This window comes from Cucurbita maxima, unplaced genomic scaffold (genome assembly GCF_002738345.1).
Source record: "Cucurbita maxima cultivar Rimu unplaced genomic scaffold, Cmax_1.0 Cma_Scf00012, whole genome shotgun sequence".
Lineage (NCBI taxonomy): Eukaryota > Viridiplantae > Streptophyta > Magnoliopsida > Cucurbitales > Cucurbitaceae > Cucurbita > Cucurbita maxima.
This window is the reverse complement of record NW_019272028.1, coordinates 3,167,821-3,189,796: the sequence shown is the minus strand read 5'-3', so window position 1 is coordinate 3,189,796 and position 21,976 is coordinate 3,167,821. Positions and strand designations below refer to the sequence as shown.

Below are 21,976 nucleotides of genomic sequence, written 5' to 3'. Positions count from 1 at the left end.
TGAGCTTTTCCTTTAAGGTTTTTAAGACGTGTATGTTTGGGAGAGGTTCCACACCCTTATAAACAATGTTTCGTTCCTCTCTCCAACCGATATAGAATTTCACAATCCACCTCCCCCCTCTTCGAGACCCAGCGTCTTCGCTGACACTTGTTTCTCTCTCCAATCGATGTGATTTAAATGAGAACAATCCTCAATATAAGATGAGTGAGGAAACATTTTTTTTTCAGTGACTTAATCATATGAATTTTATGGTTAAAAGTGCTTTATTTTGGAGCAATTCTAAATTGGATAGAATGACCTCTTAGAATTTTTAATTTTAAGTGAGAACAAAATATACTAAAATCACTGTGTATATATATATATAAAAAGCAAAATTCGAGCCCAAAACGTAGATTGATTTATGCGATGGTATTGTGGTTCCACAAAACTCGGGTCTAGGCTTTTCTCGTTAAATGAAGGGTTGCATTTGGGGGGAAATTGGTTTCTTACGTTCAAATTGATATAAATCTCAGCTACAAATCATGATGGAAGAAGAAGAAGAAGAAGCAGTAGCAACTGAACCAGCACCAACCAAGACACACCTGATATTACTATTGCTCGAATCCAAGTTCCGTTCTTCATAGCGGCAACCGTAGTTATATGCACTTCCTGCTAAAGAATCTTCGTGGTGCGCACAGAGCTTCGTTTTCTCATTACTCCTATCTGATTGACCAGTGTTTAGCGTCTAGTTCTGTTCATATTGCGAAAACAATCCACGCTCAATTGCTAAAGCTTGGCCTTAACAACAATACTTTTCTGGGTAATCGCTGTCTTCAGCTATACGCGTTATTTGGTCCCGTCCATGAATTTTTTAGAGTATTTGGTGATATCAAAGAGAAGAATATTGTATCTTGGAACATATGCTTGAAGGGGTTGTTTAGATTTGGTTATGTCGATGGTGCACGCAATCTGTTCGATGAAATGCCTGAGAGGGACATTGTTTCTTGGAATTGCATGATGTCTGGCTGCGTTTCTTCTGGGTTTGCTAATAAGGCTATGGATGTGTTTCTGGAGATGCAAGATGCTGGTTTTAGACCAAGTGAATATACGTTTTCAATTTTGCTTTCGGTTGTGTCGTGTCCTAGTCATGGCAAGCAAATTCATGGCAGTATGATTCGAAGTGGCATTGATGTGTCAAATGTGGTTCTTGGGAATTCATTGATTGATATGTATGGAAAATTCGGCCTTGTTGATTATATGTTTGTCATGTTTTATAGTATGGAAAAGGTGGATGTTATCTCTTGGAACTCTTTGATTTTGGGCTGCCACAGATCAGGCTTTAGAGTATTGGCACTAAATCAGTTCTTTCTTATGAGAGCCACTGGGCACTCTCCTGATCAGTTCACTGTATCAATAATGATAAGTTTATGTTCTTTCCTCCAAGAATTGGAACTGGGTAAGCAATTTCTTGGTTTCTGTTTCAAGATGGGATTTACTTCTAACAGCATTGTACTTAGTGCTGCTATTGACTTGTTTTCCAAATGCAACAGCTTGAGGGATGCAGCGCAGCTTTTTGAAGAAACCAATCAATGGGATCAAGCTCTTTGTGATGCCATGATCTCAAGCTTGGCATGGCATGGTCATTGGAGGGATTCCATGTGGCTTTTTGTGTATGCCTTAAGGGAGAACCTCAGGCCAACAGGGATTACACTCAGCAGTGTCCTAAGCTCCATTTCAGTCTTCACACCTCTGGACTTAGGTAGTCAAATTCATAATTTGGTTCTTAAGTTGGGTTTCGAGTCTGATACCGTTGTCAGTAGTTCGCTTGTCGACATGTATGCTAAAGTTGGATTAATTGACAATGCCATGAAAGTCTTTACGGATATGCCTTCGAGAGATTTAATATCTTGGAACACTATGATTATGGGTCTGGTTAACAATGGTAAATACTTTGAGGCCCTTGGCACCCTTAAAAACTTGGTTAAGGAAGGTGTAGTGGCTGATAGGATAACACTAGCTGGAGTCTTATTAGCTTGCAGGCATGCTGGTTTTGTTGATGAAGGGCTAAACATCTTCTCTACAATGGAAAATGAACATGGAGTTGTACCGACGAACGAGCATTATACTTGTGTGGTGGACTTACTGAGTCGGGCTGGTAAATTCGAAGAAGCAGTTAATATCATCGAAAAAATGTCGTGCCAACCTACTTCTACATTTTGGATATCGCTACTAGATGCGTGTGCGATTCATGGAGACCTGAACGTCATTGAAAGAGTTGCGGAGAGGGTGATGAAGCTGGAACCTCAATTGTCCTTACCATATTCGGTGCTGGCACGAGCATATGCAGCGAGAGGCCGATGGGAAAGCACTGTTCGTGTCAGGAAGGCCATGGAGAATATAGGTGCACAGAAGGTGAAGGCTTGCAGCTGGGTTGTGATCAAAGATCATGTGTATGCTTTCCAGGATGACCGGTTGCAGCATCTGCGGGGAGAAAGTTTGATTTCTGCGTTGGAGCTGATTGTTTGGGAGGTGGAATATGGGAATGAACACGAACAGTATGTTTAACGAACTATTCATTGGAAATGATGATCTGAATTATAAACATAGAAATTATAAAGCCTAGAGGATTTGTTTATCTCAATGTTACATATTTGGTTAGCTGTCTAAGATGTGTCAATGTATATCTCCCTATCTAAAGTTTACCTTTTAAATACAATTTCATCATTTATGTTAAAAAAGAAACTATTTCCATGGAAGAGAAACAAATAAAGGATTTTCATATACGAACTATTTGATTTGCCAGTGGTGATTTAGTAACCCTAATTAAGAACCACTATTTTTCGTTCATCTCTTCAACGGATGTGAGATCTCATGATCCACCCCCTTCGGGGGCCAGTGTTGGATCTCATGGTCTACCTCTCTTGGGAGCCCGCGTTCTCGCTAGCACATCGTTCGATATCTGGCTCTGATACACCACTAGCAGATATTGTTTGTTTTGGCTTGTTACGTATCGTCGTCAGCCTCAGTTTTTAAACGGGTTTGTTAGGAAAAAGTTTCTACACTCTTTATAAAGAATGTTTGGTTCCCCTCTCAAACCGACGTAGGATCTCACAATCCACTGGGCTCAACATCCTCGCTAGCACACCGCTCCGCGTTTGGCTTTGATGCAATTTTTTGATTTGTGTACGTCATCCTTGCACGGGGCCATGCTAATCATTTCTCTATCGTTCCAATTTTATCGAATGTGCCCCAAGTTTATTACAAAGATTATTTGGCTACACGCCTATTCTTACACAATATCATTAAAATTTGTGTTAACATAATGTAATAAATCAGATAAAAAAAACCCAATAAACAAATCATAAAAATTCAGATTAAGGAATCAAAGTTTATTCCCAGCGAAGAAAAAGAAAAATAATTTTAAAATCATTCCTGCAAATAAGCGAAGAAGAAGGAATGAACAGCGATTGGCGAAAGCGACGGACTACGGAGGCGGGTTAAATAATGAGCGAAGAAACATAGAAGAAGAATTTGGAAGTTTTAGAAGCGTCTGAATGGCCTCTAGCATCCAGCTCAATTCAATTTCTGAAATTCCTCGCGATCTTCTCTTTGGACGCCGACAATTTCACGAATATCCTCAAGCATATCTTCCTACAATTTCACGAATTATTATGTTAATCGCCTCCAGTACCAGTATGAGAACGAAATCCCCAAGTTATCAACAATTTTTGATGCTTCTGATCATTGGGCAGAAATCCCCATCATACTACAGAGCTGTTCTTCACTACGGCAGCAGTTTTGATTTCGAATCCCTCTCTCTTTCTCACGGATATAAGGAACGAACCAGGGGTTTCCATTGCAACCTAGTTCTTCTTCTTATCGATTTTCTCGAATCGCGTATATGGAGATCTCTCCTACTTCGTCTCGTATTATCATTGCTTATGATGCTACCAAGGATCGCACTGAACATGAGCTTCAGATGACTCTTAGGAACTTGTGGATGCGAGGCGACATTCTTCGCGGAGGCGATACGCTCATTGTGCTTGGAATCCTTCATAGAGTGCCTCATCCGAGTAAGTTTCTTCGTCTGGATTTGAAGTAGTTACTGTTTCTTCTTAGCTTTGTTCTGATCTTTACTGTATTTGTGTGGGATTGATTGCGACAGTGGGATACCAATTGATAGCATGCTCTGAATCTTTCGCTGGAACCAGCCTTCGAGCAATGGAGGATGAGGTTTCCAAGAAATCTGATGCGTACATCGCCATGCTCCAGCAAAGTGCAGACATGTGTGAAGAAGGAGGGGTAATGCTTTGCTCTAACTCGTCATCATCCTCCATTTTTGATCAAGAATTACCTGTTTCTTGAGTCTCAAGTTTTAAACTAATAGTTAGCTTACGTTACAAGGTTTGTCTAAAAGTTGCTAATACAGTATAATTTAACACAATAATTAAAAACAATCTGATATTTTAACTTTGAATTTAAATTTGATTTTTTTTATAATTTGAGCGTCCAAAGCTAAAATTATTATTTATTAATTATTATTTTTAATTAACAATTAATTAATTATTAATATAGAAGTTTTAATAAATTTGAAGTATTCTGTAGATTATTAAATTTTAATATTACCATAAGGGTCTAATATTAATATTTATTTATTATTACTTTATTACATGATTTGTTTTCAACTGATTAATAACATATTTAGTGTAATAATATATTAAATAATATTACTTTTGATTATTGTTCTTGAGATCATTAATTTTGATTAATGATTGAAATGAAATAATTTAAAGCATTAATATATTCAATTATAGGGATAAATGTTAATGAACCAAGCTGGTAAAATAAACACAAATATTTAATTCCCATACATAGGAACAAAAAATAATTGTATCATAAGTTCGTAAGTTCTTACCGGTTTTACCATAGGAAAAATGGTTTCACAGTGATACCAAAATTAATAGAAACTCTCGTATCAATATAAACGTAATTGAGTAGTTGAGACATCTATTATGAGTAGTTGAGACATCTATTATAAACGTAACTGAGTAGTTCAGATATTTATTATGAACGTAATTAAGTAGTTGAGACATCTATTATGAATGTAACTGAGTAATTCAGACATCTATTATGAACGTAATTAAGTAGTTCACACATCTATTATGAACGTAACTAAGTAGTTCAAACATCTATTATGAACGTAACTAAGTAGTTGAGACATCTATTCTTTTCTAGTCCTAACATTGGTCGGACAGATCTTTTCATGATAGAGGAAGGGTCGGAAGGAGATTGCAAATCCGGACCTATCTACGATCAACAATTTCAGATACATTAAGTAAAAGAATTGCTAAGTACAAAAAAGAAACAAGGAAAAAAGCTCTAAGAGAAATGCAAAGAACTGCTGTTGAGTTGCTTCAATATTTGGTTTTCTTAACATAGACTAAACTGTAGCATTTTTTAGTAGCACGAGTGTGTGCAGTTCTTAGGTAGATTGTATATACCCATTCCTATTGATTGATGGTGTATTAATATACAGGTCAGTATTGAAGTTAGAATTACAGCTGGTTTCCCCATTAAGAATGTTATTCTCCAAGAAATTATGGTCTTCAGCGCGAGCTGGGTTATACTTGACAGGTTTGGCAGTTTATCTGTTTTCTTATTTAGATAGCGATCTGTTTTATAAATGATGTCCATTTCTGCTACATGTTTTCTTATTTAGTAACTCCATTGCTTCTACACCCATGATAGTTTTATCTTTTTTTAGTTTCTTTGAAAGATCTGATCAAACCGGCTTAATAGTCATGCTATGTTTTTTATTATCATTTTTTTCTTGAGATACTTTTTGTTCATATGATATGTGAAATTGATGTCCATTACATCCATAAACTTTATAAATTTATATGAAACATCTTGGAAAAATAAAAGAAGATCTTCTGAGAAAGTATATTTTATCATTTCCTCGAGTGCCTTTTTCAAGTTTCTGAATTTCTGTTTCGGTTTGTATGGTAATTAATGACTTGAAAACTTTAACAGGCATCTTCGACGGGATGAGAGCTTTTACCTTAGACATTTATCTTGCAAGGTTGCTGTAATCCAAGATAACTTGTCTGTGAGAGTTTTGAGAAATAAGGCTACAAATGGGGCAGATAAATTAGAACATAAATTACGGGATAGTGAGCAGACTGTTCTCTCCATCAAAAGCTTCTCATTCCAAAGTAGTTCTCTGGATAGCTCATCTGCACAGAGCAACTGGACCAGTTCATCTAGTAGCATGTCTAGGGAGCATGCATCGGATCCTGAGTCATCTTCTCGGCAAGAAAAAATAGGTAAGTTTCTTATATCATCCTCAGATTTTGGTCTTGGGAGTTCACGATTCACTTCCTCGGCATGGAAATTAAAGCCAAAAATGGATGAACTTGATGTTAGTTGCATGAATAGAGCGGTTTTCTAGCCTCTATCGAACCTACGGCATTCTCTTTGTCATTGGTTGAACTTGCTGGATTCGGCAATGCTGATATTCGTGAAGCCTATGAAAAAAAAAATTGTTTCAAACAAATATTCCTTGATCTTGTTTCCTAATATCTAAATTTCAGGTCCTTGGTTATCAATAAAAAAATTGATATTGTCTTATAGGTACAGATTCCAGAGAACAGAATATTTATGCAACTTCTTCTCAGATTGTTATACTTCCAAATAAGGACGTCTTTCAACAGAAATCTTTAGAAGCACCAATTCTATGTTCTGTTTGTGGAACGAGGACGGAGTTATATTTGAAGGATACCATGAGATTTAGTTTTTCTGACATACAGCTAGCAACTGCCGATTTCTCAGCAGGAAACTTGTTAGGAGAGGGTGGTTATGGTCATGTTTTTAAGGGTGAACTAAAAAATGGTCAACTCATTGCTGCAAAAGTGCGAAAAGAAGAAAGTACACAAGGATTTGTAGAGTTTCATTCTGAGATACAAGTTTTGAGTTTTGCTCGTCACAAGAACATAGTGATGCTGTTGGGGTTTAGTTGCAAGGAAAACATAAACGTTCTGGTGTACGAATATATTTGCAACAGGTCTCTTGATTTTCACTTATTTGGTGAGTAGCTTGAATCTCACTGATCCAACTCATCTTCTTTTGATCTTTGCTTAGCTTCCTTTCAATGGGATTGACTCTAGTCCACATTCTGTTTATCAATAACCGTTTTCTCGGTAATTAAATAGGTAAGAAAACAACTGTTCTTGAATTACATCAAAGATATGGCATTGCCGTTGGAATTGCTAAGGGACTGCGTTTTCTGCATGAAGAATGTCGTGGAGGTCCTGTAATACATAGAGATGTCCGTCCGAGCAACATATTGCTCACACATGATTATGTTCCTATGGTAAATAATTATTCTCATCTTTTTTTGTCTTACCATATTGGCCTTTCAAGACTTGGTCATCAAACCATAGATCTTAAATTATTCCAGCTTCCTAGAAAGAATGTGGTCTATTTTTGCTCTTCAGACTCGTATTTTTCTTTCTTCACCTTGCAATTGAGTCCCTTTGTCTTTGACATTCTTTTAGATAGGACTTTGGTGATAGCATTTTTTTTGTATGTTGAGGTAGAAACCTAGTCATCCAATGAAATTGAAATTCCTGGTCAGACAAAGTTCACTTTTCCTGATGTCTTTGGGCAAGAAACAAACAGTTCAAGGTTAAACAGTTAAAACCTTAATTTCAGAGAAATAGCATCAAGCACTATAGCTGCACCCCTTGCAAGACTTGGGAGGGGAGACATTTTTTGTGGAGATCATTGCAGTTAAACTGAACAGCATTTTTTTCTTTCTTTTTGTTGTCAACTCAGTTAGGTGATTTTGGTTTGGCCAAATGGAAGACAAAAGATGATACTTCGCATTCAAGCATACTCGGCACATTTGGGTCGGCACTTATGTTCAATAGTTGACCTTTTCATTTTATTTCTGGTGTTGCTAATTATTTATTTGTAATATGTAGATATGTTGCACCGGAATATGCAGAAAATGGTATTCTTTCAGTAAGAACAGATGTATATGCATTTGGAATTGTGTTGCTACAATTAATATCTGGACGCAAGGTGTTTGACGCGATGGATGATATACAAGGACGATCTCTGCGAGAGTGGGTGAGTAATCTGTTATAAGGATTTGTCAGTTGTTAATTTTTATGTTACATCAAGGAGGTTATAATGGGATATTAACATAGTCTCACATTGGGGAGAGAGGGAGAAGACCCTTTGTATTTGTAAGGATAATTTCTATATTAGTATAGGACATTTATTAGAAGCTTGTTGCTCCAACCATGATAGATATTATTAGGGGCATAAGATTATGGTTGCTATCATTTTTCCTTGTACAATTGTATAATGTCATGAATGACAATGTTCTACACGTCTTAAAACCTTCATCAACTCACTCTTCCTCGTGATTTTCAGGCTGAACCATTAATTGAAAACTTAGCATTACACGAACTGATTGATTCTCGAGTTGCAAATACATACGACACGTATGAATTATACCTCATGGCCAGAACTGCATACTTATGCGTGCGAATAAACCCCGAGAATCGTCCATCAATGGGAGAGGTAATTTGTCTTTCATGGTATCTTATAAGCTTACAACTGATGCAGGTGTTTATCTTAATAACTTCAGTCATCGTTATTGTTTAATAATTCATTCTGGTGGTGTTCATAATTGTCTTCTATCGTTTTACAATTTAACCACCACATTGCTCGCTGATATTTTACCAGGTTGTGCGCCTTCTTGAAGGAGAAAATGATCATTTTCACTATCTGGGGGAGAAGCTAATACCTCGTTATAACAGATAAATGAACAACTACTGGTTTTTTGTTTTTAGCATTTCACTTCTCACATGCTTTTTCTTGTATTAGAACTAGTTTTGTTGCTTTAGAAGGAAGATTGTAGCTGGGAAAACATGCGTTTTTATACAGTTGCAGTCTTTATGGTTTTTCATTCCTTTCTATCCATTAATTTCAGAGGGCTTTACACATCCTAGTTTACTTAGTTACCATGAATACAATCACCAAATTTTATTTATAGAAAGAAATAAAAAGATGAATAAGAACAAAACAAAAAATAAAATATGAAAAACAATCCAAAAAAACATATCTTAAGAAATTGATTAACAAAGCTACTAAGATTATCCTATAATAATCTATAAATCAAGATGACAATTTACGGGTAAAAGATATTAATGAATCTTAAATATTTTGCATAAAAAAACTTAATCTAATTGTCGTTCGCCTGAGATCTTCATTTGCAGCTGTTTTTCGTTAGACTGACCACGCTTGGTGAGCAGAGGAGATCTGTGTTGTGATCACTTGAAGATAATGCTTTGAAGAACAATTCTGCTTGCAAGTAGTTTTGGCATTTGAGAGGACGGCTTCTCTCATTTTTCTAGGTTTTACTCTTTTTAACTTAACAGTTCTTGTAACTGATACCCATTTACTTAGCCTAGCAGACTTTCGATTTGTCTGTATCAATATGATTGTATAATTTATTCATAAGGTATCAATAGACTGTTCTAGTTGTTTATAGACGATGATAGGAATGCATAGCAAAGTTTTCCCCAAAGAAAAAATCCCTGGCTTGTCGTGAGCTCTTCCCTCAGTTGGAATAGCTAGTTTTCCTTTTAGATCAAGTTGGATTCTATTATTTCAGCTCTTGTTATAATTTGATTGCACACTTCACTTTTAAGTTTCCAGTAATGTGGCTAATCTATGAGGCTGCTCATTTACCTGTTAAAGATGGAAACAGAACACAATGGACTATTCCATTCTCTCTTGGTTTTTGATTATCAACCTGCTGTATAATAGCATGTCTACATGCTGAACATTTTACCAGTGAGGCCGCCTATGGCCTTTTCTTCTTATTGCATCCTTTAGTGCAATTGTTTGTACTTCAACTTTATAATCTGTTTTCTGTCTTGTGTAGAATGTTGATTGGTTCGACTCTTCTCTGTTTTTGTTGCTTCCGGCTTTGTTGCCTCCAATTTTATCACATCTGTCTATTAGGAATCACGACTCTCCACAATAGTATGATATTGTCCACTTTGAGCTGGTCTCGTACCAATGGAGATATATTTCTTACTTATAAATTCATGATCATTCCCTTAATTAGCCAACGTGGGACTCCCTTTGTTGATCTGTTTCATGTAATCTGTGTTTGTTCATTCAAGAATGACTGTAATACTAGATTGAAGGATTTTGTAGAACTCATTGTTGTTTCCTTTAAAAAGTACAGAAAATGCATATTCAGTTTGCTCACTTTATCTTTTTCGTCAAAAGCACTTGCAACCTGAGTTTTCTTACCATTCTTTCTGTCTGTTGCTGCCAATTTCAGGATCCAAAACATTGGGTTGAGGTGAAAAAAACAAAATCAAATCAACCTGCAGATCGTAACTTCAGCAAATCCAACCTTTACAGGTAAACAGAATGGTTTGTATTTTGGAAGAAAGGAGAGTAGCATGAAAATGGTTGATATTCTGATAATGAGTAATGGATTTGCGTGTGAAATTGAAGCATCTCTGATTAGGAAGTCTTACCTAAATAACAAACAAACTTCAGGAAGGTGACTAGTCCAGTCAGATCTTTGAGGTCTAATGATTTGCGTGTCTCCCCTAATTATACGATTATATATATATATATATATATATATATATTTTATTGAATTGAATCTACTGTTGCCTTTAGACCTTAGAGACCTAAAAGCCATAACCTACTCAATAATTTACTACAAAAAACATAGCCAAAAGAGAGAGAAAAAAACCCAAATAATTTCAGAACATCAATCATGGAACCTGAGATGGAAATAAGATAATGAACATAGATTAAAATGAGTGCAGAATTCAATCATTCATGAAGATACAGACAATTCATGAAGATACAGACAATATCCTTCTTAATGGTTAAAAGAAATGTGTTAGGACTGCAAAAAAAGAACAAGAAGAGAAAATGAGTAATTTGGCTTGAAAGAAAATGCAGAGAGAAAATGCAAAGAGGAATTTTGACAAGATTTATATTCCAAATATTTACAATATGAATAGAGGTTTAAAGAGAAGGAGTATTAGCTAGAAGTTTATATTGATGACTCCGATCATGAACGGTAGATAAAGATAATGCAGAAAATACATCTTCAAAAGTAGCAGGATATATATATATATAGATCGATTTACTATATATAGCATTGCTATATCTAGTCTTTGAATATTGTTGTTTTTATTATATATGTTTTTTTTACCATGATTACACATAATCATGAGTAAGCTAAGCAGCAAACTCCTAACAATAGGTTATGTGTTAAGAGAAGGATATGATGGATGTCCTCCTAATTCAAAATGAAGTTGATGTCTAAAAGCATCAATTGAATGAAATGAATGGCTGAAATAGAAAGATGCCTGAGATTCCCACCTTAGTAATCTAAATATTTTGCCCAATTTGGAATTTTCATAGGATGATAAAGCTTACGAAACCCCGACATTTAAGTAGGCATCTCTTTACATTTGATCGGATGGTTCTGCATTTTGAGCATCAACAGGTTCAAATGTCTTTTACTATTTCATTGTTGACCGTGAATGTTCTCTACTATTTCATTAGTGATAATGATAACTACAAAATAACTAATATAAGAAACTCTAACAACTTTATAACTTTCCTACAAATCATTAATAGCATCCTAACATTTTTTTTTAGGTATATAGAACATATACCTAAAAATGAAAATGATAGCTATGAAATATTATTAAACTTCTTTAGCCATTTTGAGGTTTTATAACGTATGTTTACCATTGACAAAGGCTCGGAAGGTCATGTTCACTAAGAAGTCCCAAGTCTGAACCTTTGGTGAGCTTTAACATCGAAAATTCTTCATGTCTCTAATCCTTTTCTTTTTGTGTTTTTTTTAATGGATCGAGACATTATTACAACTTTGTAAGAATATAAATATATATATTTTTAATTTAGCATTAATAATTATATATAAATAGTTAAATTCTTTTAAATTTTATATTCTTACTCAGTTTTTATCATAATCCTCTTTGGCCCTTCAATATTAAAAAAAAAAACTATTTTCGTAGTGATTATGAATTATTATATTTGTAAAAAATAAAAAATAAAAAATAAAATATCTGATTTGATATTTAACTAACCAGCATTTAAAAAAAATGAAAAGAAAACATGTTGAATTAAAAATAAAATATTGAGAATGGGTCTCCAAACAGACTATTGATGCTTTAGATTAGTCATTTTATTCGATTGTGTAAAGAAAAAGTTCGGATTTATAAAATATGATAATAATATATTACATATTTATCTCCTTTTATCAAGGGTATTTTGGTAATGTTCCATGTTTTTTAAAAAAAGTTGAAAAATAAAATTAATATAAAATCCTTTTATAGGATCATGTTTTAAACCACACAATTAAAAAAAAAAAAAAAACAGTACTTTTGTTGCTTCTGCTTTTTGTCTTTGACTTTTATAAATTAAATGTTTATTTATAGTTATTGATTTTATTTTAAAAAATATTCACCCGTCTTAGTTCTTAAGGAATTTTGGAATAATACTCTTATTATTATTATTATTATTATTATTATTATTATTATTATTATTATTAAAGGGAAAAAGGTATTTCTGAAAAATAGAAAAAGAATTGCTTTCGGCTGCGGCTGCGGCTGCGGCTTCTGTTTTAAGCGCGCAGAATCTTCTCCACAAGCCGCAGACTTTGTTTCCCGAATATATAAATAAAATTATATAAAATAAAATAAATTTGGATTTTTAGTGTTTTAGTTCAATTATGGATCCTTTTAAGTGGGTCCGTCTCAAAAATCCAAAATCCATTTTCACACGCACGAATCATGCTTTCCACGTGGCGCAATTTGCACTGCTCGTTGTTTGCCACCGGGCGTGATTTTTCTCCCTTCATCTTCCCTCTCCCTCTTCCAAACCCCAACACTTCTGGTCTCTTTCTCTCTACCATTTGTGTCTTTTATAGGCAATCTTTGGTTTGGACGAATTTCGTTTATTCGTAAGGCAAGCGGTCCGAGGTACTTCTAGCTTGTAATCTTTTGATTGATCGTAAGATAACACATACTGGGTGTTGAAGGTTTGATCACTGGACACCTAGGCGTTTTTTTCTTTAAAATTTATAGTACTTGTGATTGCCTTTTTCATCGCGCTGTCTTCTTTTTATTTCGTGTTGTTGTTTCCCTTTTGATAATCGAGGTTTTCTGTGTAATTTTTGTGGGTTTTCGTTTGTTTTAAACCATTGGGCAGCAGAAGCTGCAATTTCTTGAACTCGGTCGCTCTGTTTTCTGTTTATATTTTGTGGGTCTTCGTTTGTTTTCGACCATTGGGCAGCAGAAACTGCAATTTCTTGAACTGGGTCGCTCTGCTGTTTTCTGTTTATATTTTGTGGGTCTTCGTTTGTTTTCGACCATTGGGCAGCAGAAACTGCAATTTCTTGAACTGGGTCGCTCTGCTGTTTTCTGTTTATATTTGGTGGGTGTTCGTTTGTTTTCGACCATTGGGCAGCAGAAACTGCAATTTCTTGAACTGGGTCGCTCTGCTGTTTTCTGTTTATATGTTGTGGGTGTTCGTTTGTTTTCGACCATTGGGCAGCAGAAACTGTAATTTCTTGAACTGGATCGCTCTGTTTTCTGTATAAATTTTGTGGGTTTTAGTTTGTTTTCAACCATTGGGCAGAAGAAACTGTAATTTCTTGAAGTGGGTCGCTCTGTTTTCTGATTTTTCTTTGATCTTTGAAAGAAGTTGGGGATCATGGCTGCACCAGCCTTGGCCCTTTACGTTGGTTGCATATACAAAGATACCTGGTTTTTGCATGTCTTCTACTGGTTATTGTGTTCTGAGTTATAATCTTGCCTTTCTTTCTCTCAGGCGGCAGGAGCGAGAAAATTCTGGGTTTTTTTTTTCAGGGTAGTCTGATAAGTTTTAGGTAAGAGGGGGTTGTGAGAATTTTGAGTGAAATGGTTGGTAAAGACATTTTGAGGGCAGAGGACGTGAAGATGTGGTTTGAGAGAGTAATGAATCGACTTTGGTGCTAAAGGAGTTATAATATGGACGGTGGGGTGATAGCCGGATGGAAGGACATTCCTATGGAGCTTCTCTTGCAAATTATATCTCTTGTTGATGATCGAACTGTTATTGTGGCTTCAGGCGTGTGTCGTGGATGGAGGGACGCTATTTGCTTTGGACTCCTCCATCTCTCTCTCTCATGGTACTTGTTCTTATCTTTCTATTTCTTTTGAATCTTTTATCGTTTAGTTTAGTGTGATATCGCACGTTGGTTTGGGAACGAAACACCCTTTTGTAAGGGTGTGAAAATCTTTCACTAGCCGACACATTTTAAAGTCTCGAGCGGACGCCCGAAAGGGAAAACCCAAAGGTTACATTTAGCCTCTGATGTGACTTTAGGCATATTATCTTGTTTCGTTCCAGGCTTCTGACTTGTTGGGTGTCTGGTTGATATTGATTTTTCTCCTTCTGTTAAATAGTTTCATATGATATGATGAATTTGGTCTGTTTCTTCTGATTTTATTAGTACTTTACTTTAGAACTATGAGTACTTAGATTACCTATTTCCTCGCGTAATCGCAAGAGTTCCGACGAAGAATTGGTGAGATTGGAAGGTAGATAGATGATGTGATGAGTTATGTGTTTCAAAATCTTGCAAGAAAAGGGATGAAACACTTAATAAGCTCAAGCACATCATAATCATAACACATATCTTAATGATCACCTTGGAACTTGGTAGAAGTATTTTATTAGTGAATTTGTTCGATCAAGATGAATGCCTGGCAAGGCAGATGGCTAATTGCCTGTTGGTGTCAACTTCTTATTCAGGTGCAAGAAGAACATGAACAACTTGGTCCTATCCCTTGTCCCTAAATTTGCAAAACTGCAAACCTTAATCTTGCGCCAAGATAAACCCCAGCTTGCAGATGAGGCTGTTGATACCATTGCTAGTTACTGCTGCGATCTGCAGGTCCTGGACCTGAGAAAAAGTTTCAAGCTCAGTGATCGTTCCTTGTATGCTCTGGCTCATGGTTGCCGTGATCTTAAAAAGCTTAATATTAGTGGCTGTACTTCATTTAGTGACACTGCATTGGCTTATCTAGCCAGTTACTGCAGAAAGCTAAAAGTTCTTAATCTTTGTGGCTGCGTCAAGGCTACATCGGACACTGCATTGCAGGTACAATGTACAGATTAAGCGCGTATAGCGTTTATGAAGTTGATTGGTGTAATCCCCGTCGTTTTTTGTGCAGGTTATCGGGCAATACTGTAATCATTTGCAGTCTGTAAATCTAGGATGGTGTGAGAATGTGAGTGATGTGGGTGTGATGAGTTTGGCGTATGGATGTCCTGATCTCAGAAGCTTAGATTTGTGTGGCTGTGTCCTAATTACAGGTACATGGATGAACTGATCAGAGGTGGTTTTTGTTTGGTTGAGTATAATATCTGTGTGATTTATGATGTCTTTCTGGAGGCTTTATCAATCAACTTTGAAGCTTTATTGTATTACAGATTTCAACTAGTCGAATTTCATGGCCCTATAAAGAGTAGTGTTAGCGTCAAATATTCTTCACTTCTACCTCTAATTGTATGAGATCTCACATCGGTTGGAGGGGAACAAAACATTCCTTATAAGAGTGTGGAAACCTCTTTTTAGCCGATGCATTTTAAAACTGTGAGGCTGACTGTGATACGTAACGGGCCAAAGCGGACAATATCTGCTAGCGATAAGCTTGAGCTGTTATAAATGGTATCAGAGCTAGACAACGAGCAGTGTGCCAGCAAGAATTTTGGGCCTCCAAGGGGGGTGGGTTGTGAGATCCCGCATCAGTTGAAGAGGAGAATGAAACATTTCTTATAAGGGCGGGGAAACCTCTCCCTAGCAAACACGTTTTAAAATTGTGAAGCTGACGACGATACGTAACGAGCCAAAACGGACAATATCTGCTAGCGGTAAGCTTGGGATATTACAAAGGGTATCAGAGCTAGATATTGGGCGGTGTGCCAGCGAGTACACTGGCCCCTAAAGGGGTGGATTGTGAAATCCCACATCAATTGGAGAGGAGAACAAAACATTCCTTATGAGGGTGTAGAAACCTCTTCTAACAAACACGTTTTAAAATCGTGAGGCTGATGGCGATATGTAACAGGCCAAAACGGACAATATTTGCTAGCGGTAGACTTGGGCTGTTATAGATGGCTAATAAATCAATAGTCCTTTGTTTTACACTAACTATGCTGGCAGTTATTGCCAAGCAAATAGGCTCATGAAGTTGACAGATTAACCAAAATCATGGCTTTTTTGCTTCTCTTTTAAGTCTGTTGCTTTTCATAGTTGGATCTGTTTGTGTGATCAGATGAGCTGCCTCATCAGAAACTTCTTTTGAGTGTAAATTGCGCGGTTGTTTTGCTTTTCTCTTGAACTGTTGTTGAACTGGTTTATGGCTCATGGAAACAATGGCTATTACAGTGTAGCAGAACAATGTTTGATCATTTTGCCTCATCTGCAGATAATAGTGTGATTGCTTTGGCAAATATGTGCCCTCATCTGAGGTCCCTTGGCCTCTACTACTGTCAGAACATAACAGACAGAGCTATGTACTCTTTGGCCCATAGCATAAAGAACAAGCCTACAAAATGGGCACCTGGGAAATGCAAGAACGATCACGATGGACTTCGAACACTTAACATTAGTCAATGCACAGCTCTTACCCCCCCTGCTGTTCAGGCAGTTTGTGATTCGTTTCCAGCGCTTCACACCTGCCCGGGTCGACATTCTCTCATCATGAGTGGCTGTCTAAATTTGATGTCTGTGCATTGTGCTTGTGCAGTCCAAGCTCACCGCACTGCTGCTTTTCATCATCCGGCTCATTGAACACTGGAAGAAGCTTTGAGAGTAATGTTATTCACGAAACAACACTTTTTGTTTGGTTATGTACAAGTACCTCTGAAGAACGGGAGATGGAACGTATGAAGACTTTGTTCTATCTGTTTCCCCGTTGGACATTTCTATGCCAAGCCTACGTTGTTAGAGACATGCTTGGTTAGTTGTGGAAATGCCTTGAAATATATAAATTTCTTAAGTATACTTTTGGACAGAAAACTGCAACAGGTCACCCAACAATAGGAAAAGCAAAAAAATACTCGCCTTTTGACACGAGGCTACTGTTAAGGAAGCTGTGACTAAATAAAATTTTGAGGCCTGTTCTCTAGTGAATGCTGGAACTGAAAAGGATTATTTTCAGAACAAAATCATACATCATGCTTATTTGATACCTCATTTGCAATATCATTTCATATGAAAGTAAATATTGAATCATTGTGTTCAGTGTGCGGACCTCGATTAGAAAGTTAAAGCATTACATTTGCAACCCATTGGAGAATTATGTATGTATATTATATGGATATAAAGAACTATTAACAGAGTTTGAGTAAAGTCGATTATACATGGTGGCCAACTTGTGACAAAATGGAAGATCATTGATTTTAGCCCAACATTTTTGTCAACACAATTAAAGGCTCTGTGCTTGTTGAAAGATAAGAGATAAAAACCTTCTTGCATGAATAGATATATTCATCATTTGCTTTTATACACGATTTCGTCATCCTCTACATCAAATGCTGGGTTACAGAGACACCTGAAGAGTCTACCAATACCCTGCAAGACATGAACAATGATATAGAAACTTCAACCATGATCTATTTTCCCATCAAAAGAGTGCAAAATATCAAGCAAATACTACGCAAACTGTTTATAATAATTGCATACAGTGTGAGGTGCTGAGTATGCCAAGGAATTGTCTTAATCAATCTGAAATGATAATAAAAACTACGTCCCACGAGTTAAAACACTATGGCGAAGACTTGTCTACTTTCAAATTCGTTTATATTTTCTTGTATAAAGCTAAGAGGAAAAAAGACAACTGTTTTTATCTTTTTTTTTTTTTTCTTTCTTTCTTTCTTTTTAACGTTACTTGGTTCAATTAGATCAATTGAAACTTTGCACAATAATTTCAAGGTTAAATTACAAGTTAAGGTTTTGAAATTTTAAGTTTCTGTAAAGAGCATTTAAAGGTTTCTAAACTTTAAAAATATCTAAAATCTTCTTCAAGCTTTTAATTTTAAATCCAACACGTTAACTTATTTGAAATTTTTTTAAACAAATATTTTAGACATCAATTATGTGGAATAAGATAGGGTTTTGAGTAGGGAGAGAAGAGCTGATCCACTTGCCTGAGTAAGAAAAGGAGTTCGATATGATAGTGGTCTCTGGTGATCCTCATCATCACTACTCTCTGAACTCGTTCCATCGTCATCTACTGCAGCAGCACTTTTCTTTCTTGACGTTCCACCATTTTGTGCATGCTTCTCCTGCTGATAAGGACAGGAAGTAGTTTTTATAACAAGGCGTTAAAAACTGAACATTATCACCCTTCTTCAAAATATATCAGAAAATGCAAAATATGCCGGCATCTTATACTGTGCGACTTTGACATCAGAGAGGAGCCATTATATCCAGTAAAAGCCATCATCAACTAGATCCTTATATAGAAAAGGTTAGAACTTGTGGGGTATAAATGAAATTTTAGTAAAATTAAGAAAAACTTTAATGATGGAAAAGTAACAAAAGTGGTGAACGTGTCTCAAATCTTAATCTCATATTGAACCTGGAATATCTTTCCAAGAATCTTCATTGCCAGAGCACGGGCTTTTAGTTCTTCCTTTTTAACAGTATCATCCCGTAGGACCTGGGGAACGAATTGGACCACAAAAAATTCATTATCTGTGCCTAATAAGAATATATCTTTTTTCAGTATAAAAGTATCAATTCATCAAATACTTATTCCTAAGTCTTAATTGCCTAGGAATAACAAATGCATCATTAATAAGTGCGCCTAACTTCCCTGGTACTTCGATAAGTTCCCAAATATTCACTTCAAAATTAAAGAGAGAGAAAGCTCACCATCTGGCACACATTTACAAGAGTCAGTTCAATGTCCACTACGTTAAGCTTCCACAAAGAATTCAGGAATGTGTCTTTATTCGCTCGTATATGCGATTCAATATCATTTCCTGGGCCACTACCATCCATTTTAAACTGCCGGGAAATATCATCTTGAAGTTGTAACAACTGGAAAGCACCTGGATACATATAAATTGTTGATCTGATTAGGTAGCAAAATATCAAAGCAGAATACTCAATCATCGATGAGAAACAGAGGACGAAGTGTAAGCTTGAGATTTTCCTGCCTTTTGCAGCCGTTATCTGTGACTTCCAAAAATGTCCCTTGTTGCGAAACCATTCAGCCACAAATGGCACGCCAAGATAAATGGCTCTCTTTCCAAGCTCTTGTGCTGCTTGTCTTGAATAAATGTAGCCTATAGTGTGTAATATACTAGCACCAAAAGCTGCATGTCCATAATGAGGAAAAACGAGGATCATTAATATAAATACAAGAAGGCACCTGAATCAATAAGCTTTCAAGAAAATGTCAAACTAATTAAGGTGCCGTTTCACATGGCTAGGCACATAACATCCTTGCATAGAAAAACACAAGAATTCGAGTCTTGCAACAAGAAACGGTCAAAGTTAGAAATTAATGAAATCTGGAAGGAAAAAGGCGGGAAAGGAAGAGAGTAATTGCAATATCATAATCATAGTTGTTCTTACCCGCATTTGAAAGACTTTTGGCTTCAGATTCAGCATGCCGTAAGAATCCATCCTTGTCACCTTGAACATATTGATTAAGAAAACCCTCAAGTACACGTGCAAGTTTTTCTTCTCTTTCTTTCTGGACAGCCTACATCAGATAAGTTGTATATCAGGGATGTGGAGATGGTCTAGAGAGTGAATCTTGAGCAAAAGGATACATTCTGTAAGTATACATCCTTGTTGAAACATGGAAAGGTCTGACGTTAAGAGCTAACTTTGCGGGAATCTAAAACCACAGCTTCTCAAAGATGTTGGCCAACTTTTCAAATTTTAAGAGATAAACAGGTGTAAGAGAGAGAAACAAATATGAAGATAGATTACGTTCCCGAGAATTTTAACCACAAAAAGGAATTGAAAAGGGAAAATAATGTTTTGGGGGAGAGAGGGAAGAAGGAACAGAATTCCTTCTCATCTATGATTGCTTATGGACATAAAAGTTGTTTTGAAAAGGATTGGTTACCAACAGAACTGTTGTAGCAAAAGCTTGATCTGACTAGATACAAAAGTGTCTTCAGTGTTATTTGTATGCCTTGAAATGGAAAACTTCCTATTTAAGGTTGTCTTGGCTTGTTGCTAATAATCTGGGTAGGGTAGGCAAAACTTGGCCAATCTGAATTTTTGTTGAGAAGGCACAACAATTCTATATTATCAAGGTCAATCTAAGTGTAACTTTGTGAATAAAATACCTGGTTTTGATTTGCCAAACGCAACAAAAAGAAAATCTATATTATGTAACTTTTAAACACCATTAGGCAACTTGCCTTCAACTTCTCATGTAGTCTCTCTGGATTACCAGTTTCGCTCTCTAATTCAGATGAAGCCATTGATGCTACCGCTAAATGTCCGATGTAGTCCTCAAATAATTCACTTCCAAATAGAAGTGCAAAGACAGCAGTAGGGTCAAGCATGGATTCCCTGGACATAACAAATCAAATAATGTCAAGAGAAAAACAGTAAATCATCAAATAATAATAATAATTATAATACTAAATAAATAAGAAGAAAAAGAAAAACAGCACAACACAGTCCAGAGAGAAAAATCAAAATCAATTAATGCCTCTCCACCAAGAGATCTAACCTAGTAATACCGTGCTTCCCATTCCTATCATATGCCTCTCTTTGGACTGCATCACTCAAAACTTGATATGCTTCACCAAGCACCTGCGAGAAGTAATCAAACTATTTCATATAACAAAAAGTAACGCAATACAAAATTCCGGCCGCTAGGAAAAAGCTCCACATTAAGCAAAACATAAACAGCAGAAGGTAAAGAAGACGATAAAAACCAGTTTAGTACACTTGCCTGAAACCTATCAGCAGCTTGAGGATCATTCAAATTCTTATCCGGATGGACTTGTTTCGCCTATACCAGAACAATTAACTCAAACTCCAAACCAATTATCCAATTCATTCTCAGTCTACCTATTTCCAAAACTAAACAGAACGAAACTCAAATCTCTTCAAACAAAATCAATCAAAAAACCTCCAACCTTGAGATAATAGGCCTTACGTATCTCCTCCTCGGAAGCAGAAGGACGAACACCGAGAACATCATAATACTCAGTATCGTTCACCATTTTCGTCCAGTCCTAGATCACGGATCTGCAGCAGAGCAAGCTCCTCCAGGAGAGGGAGTAGAAAAGATGAGAAGGGAGAGAAAATGGGGGAAAAGTAAGAGAGAGAGAGAGAGAAATAGGGCCATTTGTGAAGGGGGGAAGGGGCTTCACTTCGCCTCGCCCGCCCCACCGCCCACTAGCTTCTCCTCGTGCCTTTCCAGTTCTTCACCAATAAACTAATGAAAGAAAAACTGCTTTTTCGCGGGAGAAAACAGTATTCTTTTTAAACTGTCATGAGAAAACTGCTTATGACGCTGCGCCAAACTTTTCTTTCTGCGTCCTCCTCAGATTCGTGGCCCTATTGCATATTGCCACGTGTATTACTTTGTCGGCTATTATTTTGGGCCGTAGATATGGGCCTTCTTTTTATGGGCCTGGGCTACTTTTATCTTTTATTAGTGGGCTTTTGGCTTGGCCCACCGTGATGCAGTCTTGGAAATGGGAATATTTATTTTATAATTGGATGACTTAGGAGGGTCCCCCTACAGCCTCGTATGGGCGGCCGTAATGATTCCTTAGGACAATGGAGCTGTAAAACAGGCAGCTTTAATGATTTACGTGCAAGTTTATTATTTTATTTTCAAACAAGAGATTTTTTTTTTTTTTTTTTTTTTTT

At 36.4% G+C, this 21,976-nt stretch overlaps 4 protein-coding genes and 1 non-coding gene across 9 annotated transcripts; 3 read left to right on the top strand and 2 right to left on the bottom strand.

The window, feature by feature from the left end:
- Positions 1-404: 404 nt before the first annotated feature.
- LOC111486863 (pentatricopeptide repeat-containing protein At1g43980, mitochondrial) lies at positions 405-2,709 on the top strand. The gene has a single exon (XM_023134013.1). The coding sequence runs from the start codon at positions 640-642 to the stop codon at positions 2,542-2,544; it is 1,905 nt and encodes a 634-aa protein (XP_022989781.1). The 5' UTR covers positions 405-639; the 3' UTR covers positions 2,545-2,709.
- A 425-nt stretch (positions 2,710-3,134) lies between these two features.
- Positions 3,135-3,241, bottom strand: LOC111487872. Its single transcript, XR_002719129.1, has one exon. It is a non-coding gene; the product is annotated as a U6 spliceosomal RNA (small nuclear RNA).
- Positions 3,242-3,351: 110 nt separating this feature from the next.
- Positions 3,352-9,010, top strand: LOC111486866 (probable serine/threonine-protein kinase PBL18). Of its 2 annotated transcripts, none has more exons than XM_023134015.1 (10): positions 3,352-4,052; positions 4,145-4,281; positions 5,516-5,613; positions 6,013-6,305; positions 6,613-7,065; positions 7,191-7,351; positions 7,816-7,889; positions 7,965-8,112; positions 8,422-8,604; positions 8,687-8,768. In XM_023134015.1, exons 1-10 carry the CDS (start codon positions 3,881-3,883, stop codon positions 8,723-8,725), a joined length of 1,758 nt encoding a protein of 585 aa, XP_022989783.1. In that variant the 5' UTR covers positions 3,352-3,880; the 3' UTR covers positions 8,726-8,768. The 2 variants fall into 2 exon arrangements, with proteins under 2 accessions (XP_022989783.1, XP_022989782.1); XM_023134014.1 differs by having other exon boundaries at positions 3,356-4,052; positions 8,422-8,571; positions 8,737-9,010.
- Positions 9,011-12,944: 3,934 nt separating this feature from the next.
- On the top strand, positions 12,945-17,304 carry LOC111486872 (F-box protein SKP2A-like). Of its 3 annotated transcripts, XM_023134024.1 has the most exons (6): positions 12,947-13,032; positions 13,897-13,907; positions 13,970-14,236; positions 14,863-15,211; positions 15,285-15,426; positions 16,542-17,304. In XM_023134024.1, exons 3-6 carry the CDS (start codon positions 14,076-14,078, stop codon positions 16,904-16,906), a joined length of 1,017 nt encoding a protein of 338 aa, XP_022989792.1. In that variant the 5' UTR covers positions 12,947-13,032; positions 13,897-13,907; positions 13,970-14,075; the 3' UTR covers positions 16,907-17,304. The 3 variants fall into 3 exon arrangements, with proteins under 3 accessions (XP_022989791.1, XP_022989792.1, XP_022989793.1); XM_023134023.1 differs by having other exon boundaries at positions 12,945-13,046; positions 13,897-14,236; XM_023134025.1 differs by lacking the exon at positions 12,947-13,032 and having other exon boundaries at positions 13,897-13,914; positions 13,966-14,236.
- A 102-nt stretch (positions 17,305-17,406) lies between these two features.
- On the bottom strand, positions 17,407-21,569 carry LOC111486870 (chaperone protein dnaJ 10-like). 2 transcript variants are annotated; one of them, XM_023134020.1, is made up of 10 exons: positions 21,235-21,569; positions 21,048-21,107; positions 20,823-20,905; positions 20,506-20,659; positions 19,703-19,832; positions 19,282-19,440; positions 18,995-19,173; positions 18,681-18,779; positions 18,265-18,405; positions 17,407-17,689 (listed from the first exon to the last, which is right to left on the bottom strand). In XM_023134020.1, exons 1-10 carry the CDS (start codon positions 21,319-21,321, stop codon positions 17,609-17,611), a joined length of 1,173 nt encoding a protein of 390 aa, XP_022989788.1. In that variant the 5' UTR covers positions 21,322-21,569; the 3' UTR covers positions 17,407-17,608. The 2 variants fall into 2 exon arrangements, with proteins under 2 accessions (XP_022989788.1, XP_022989789.1); XM_023134021.1 differs by having other exon boundaries at positions 18,265-18,402; positions 18,699-18,779; positions 21,235-21,568.
- Between the last annotated feature and the right edge of the window lie 407 nt (positions 21,570-21,976).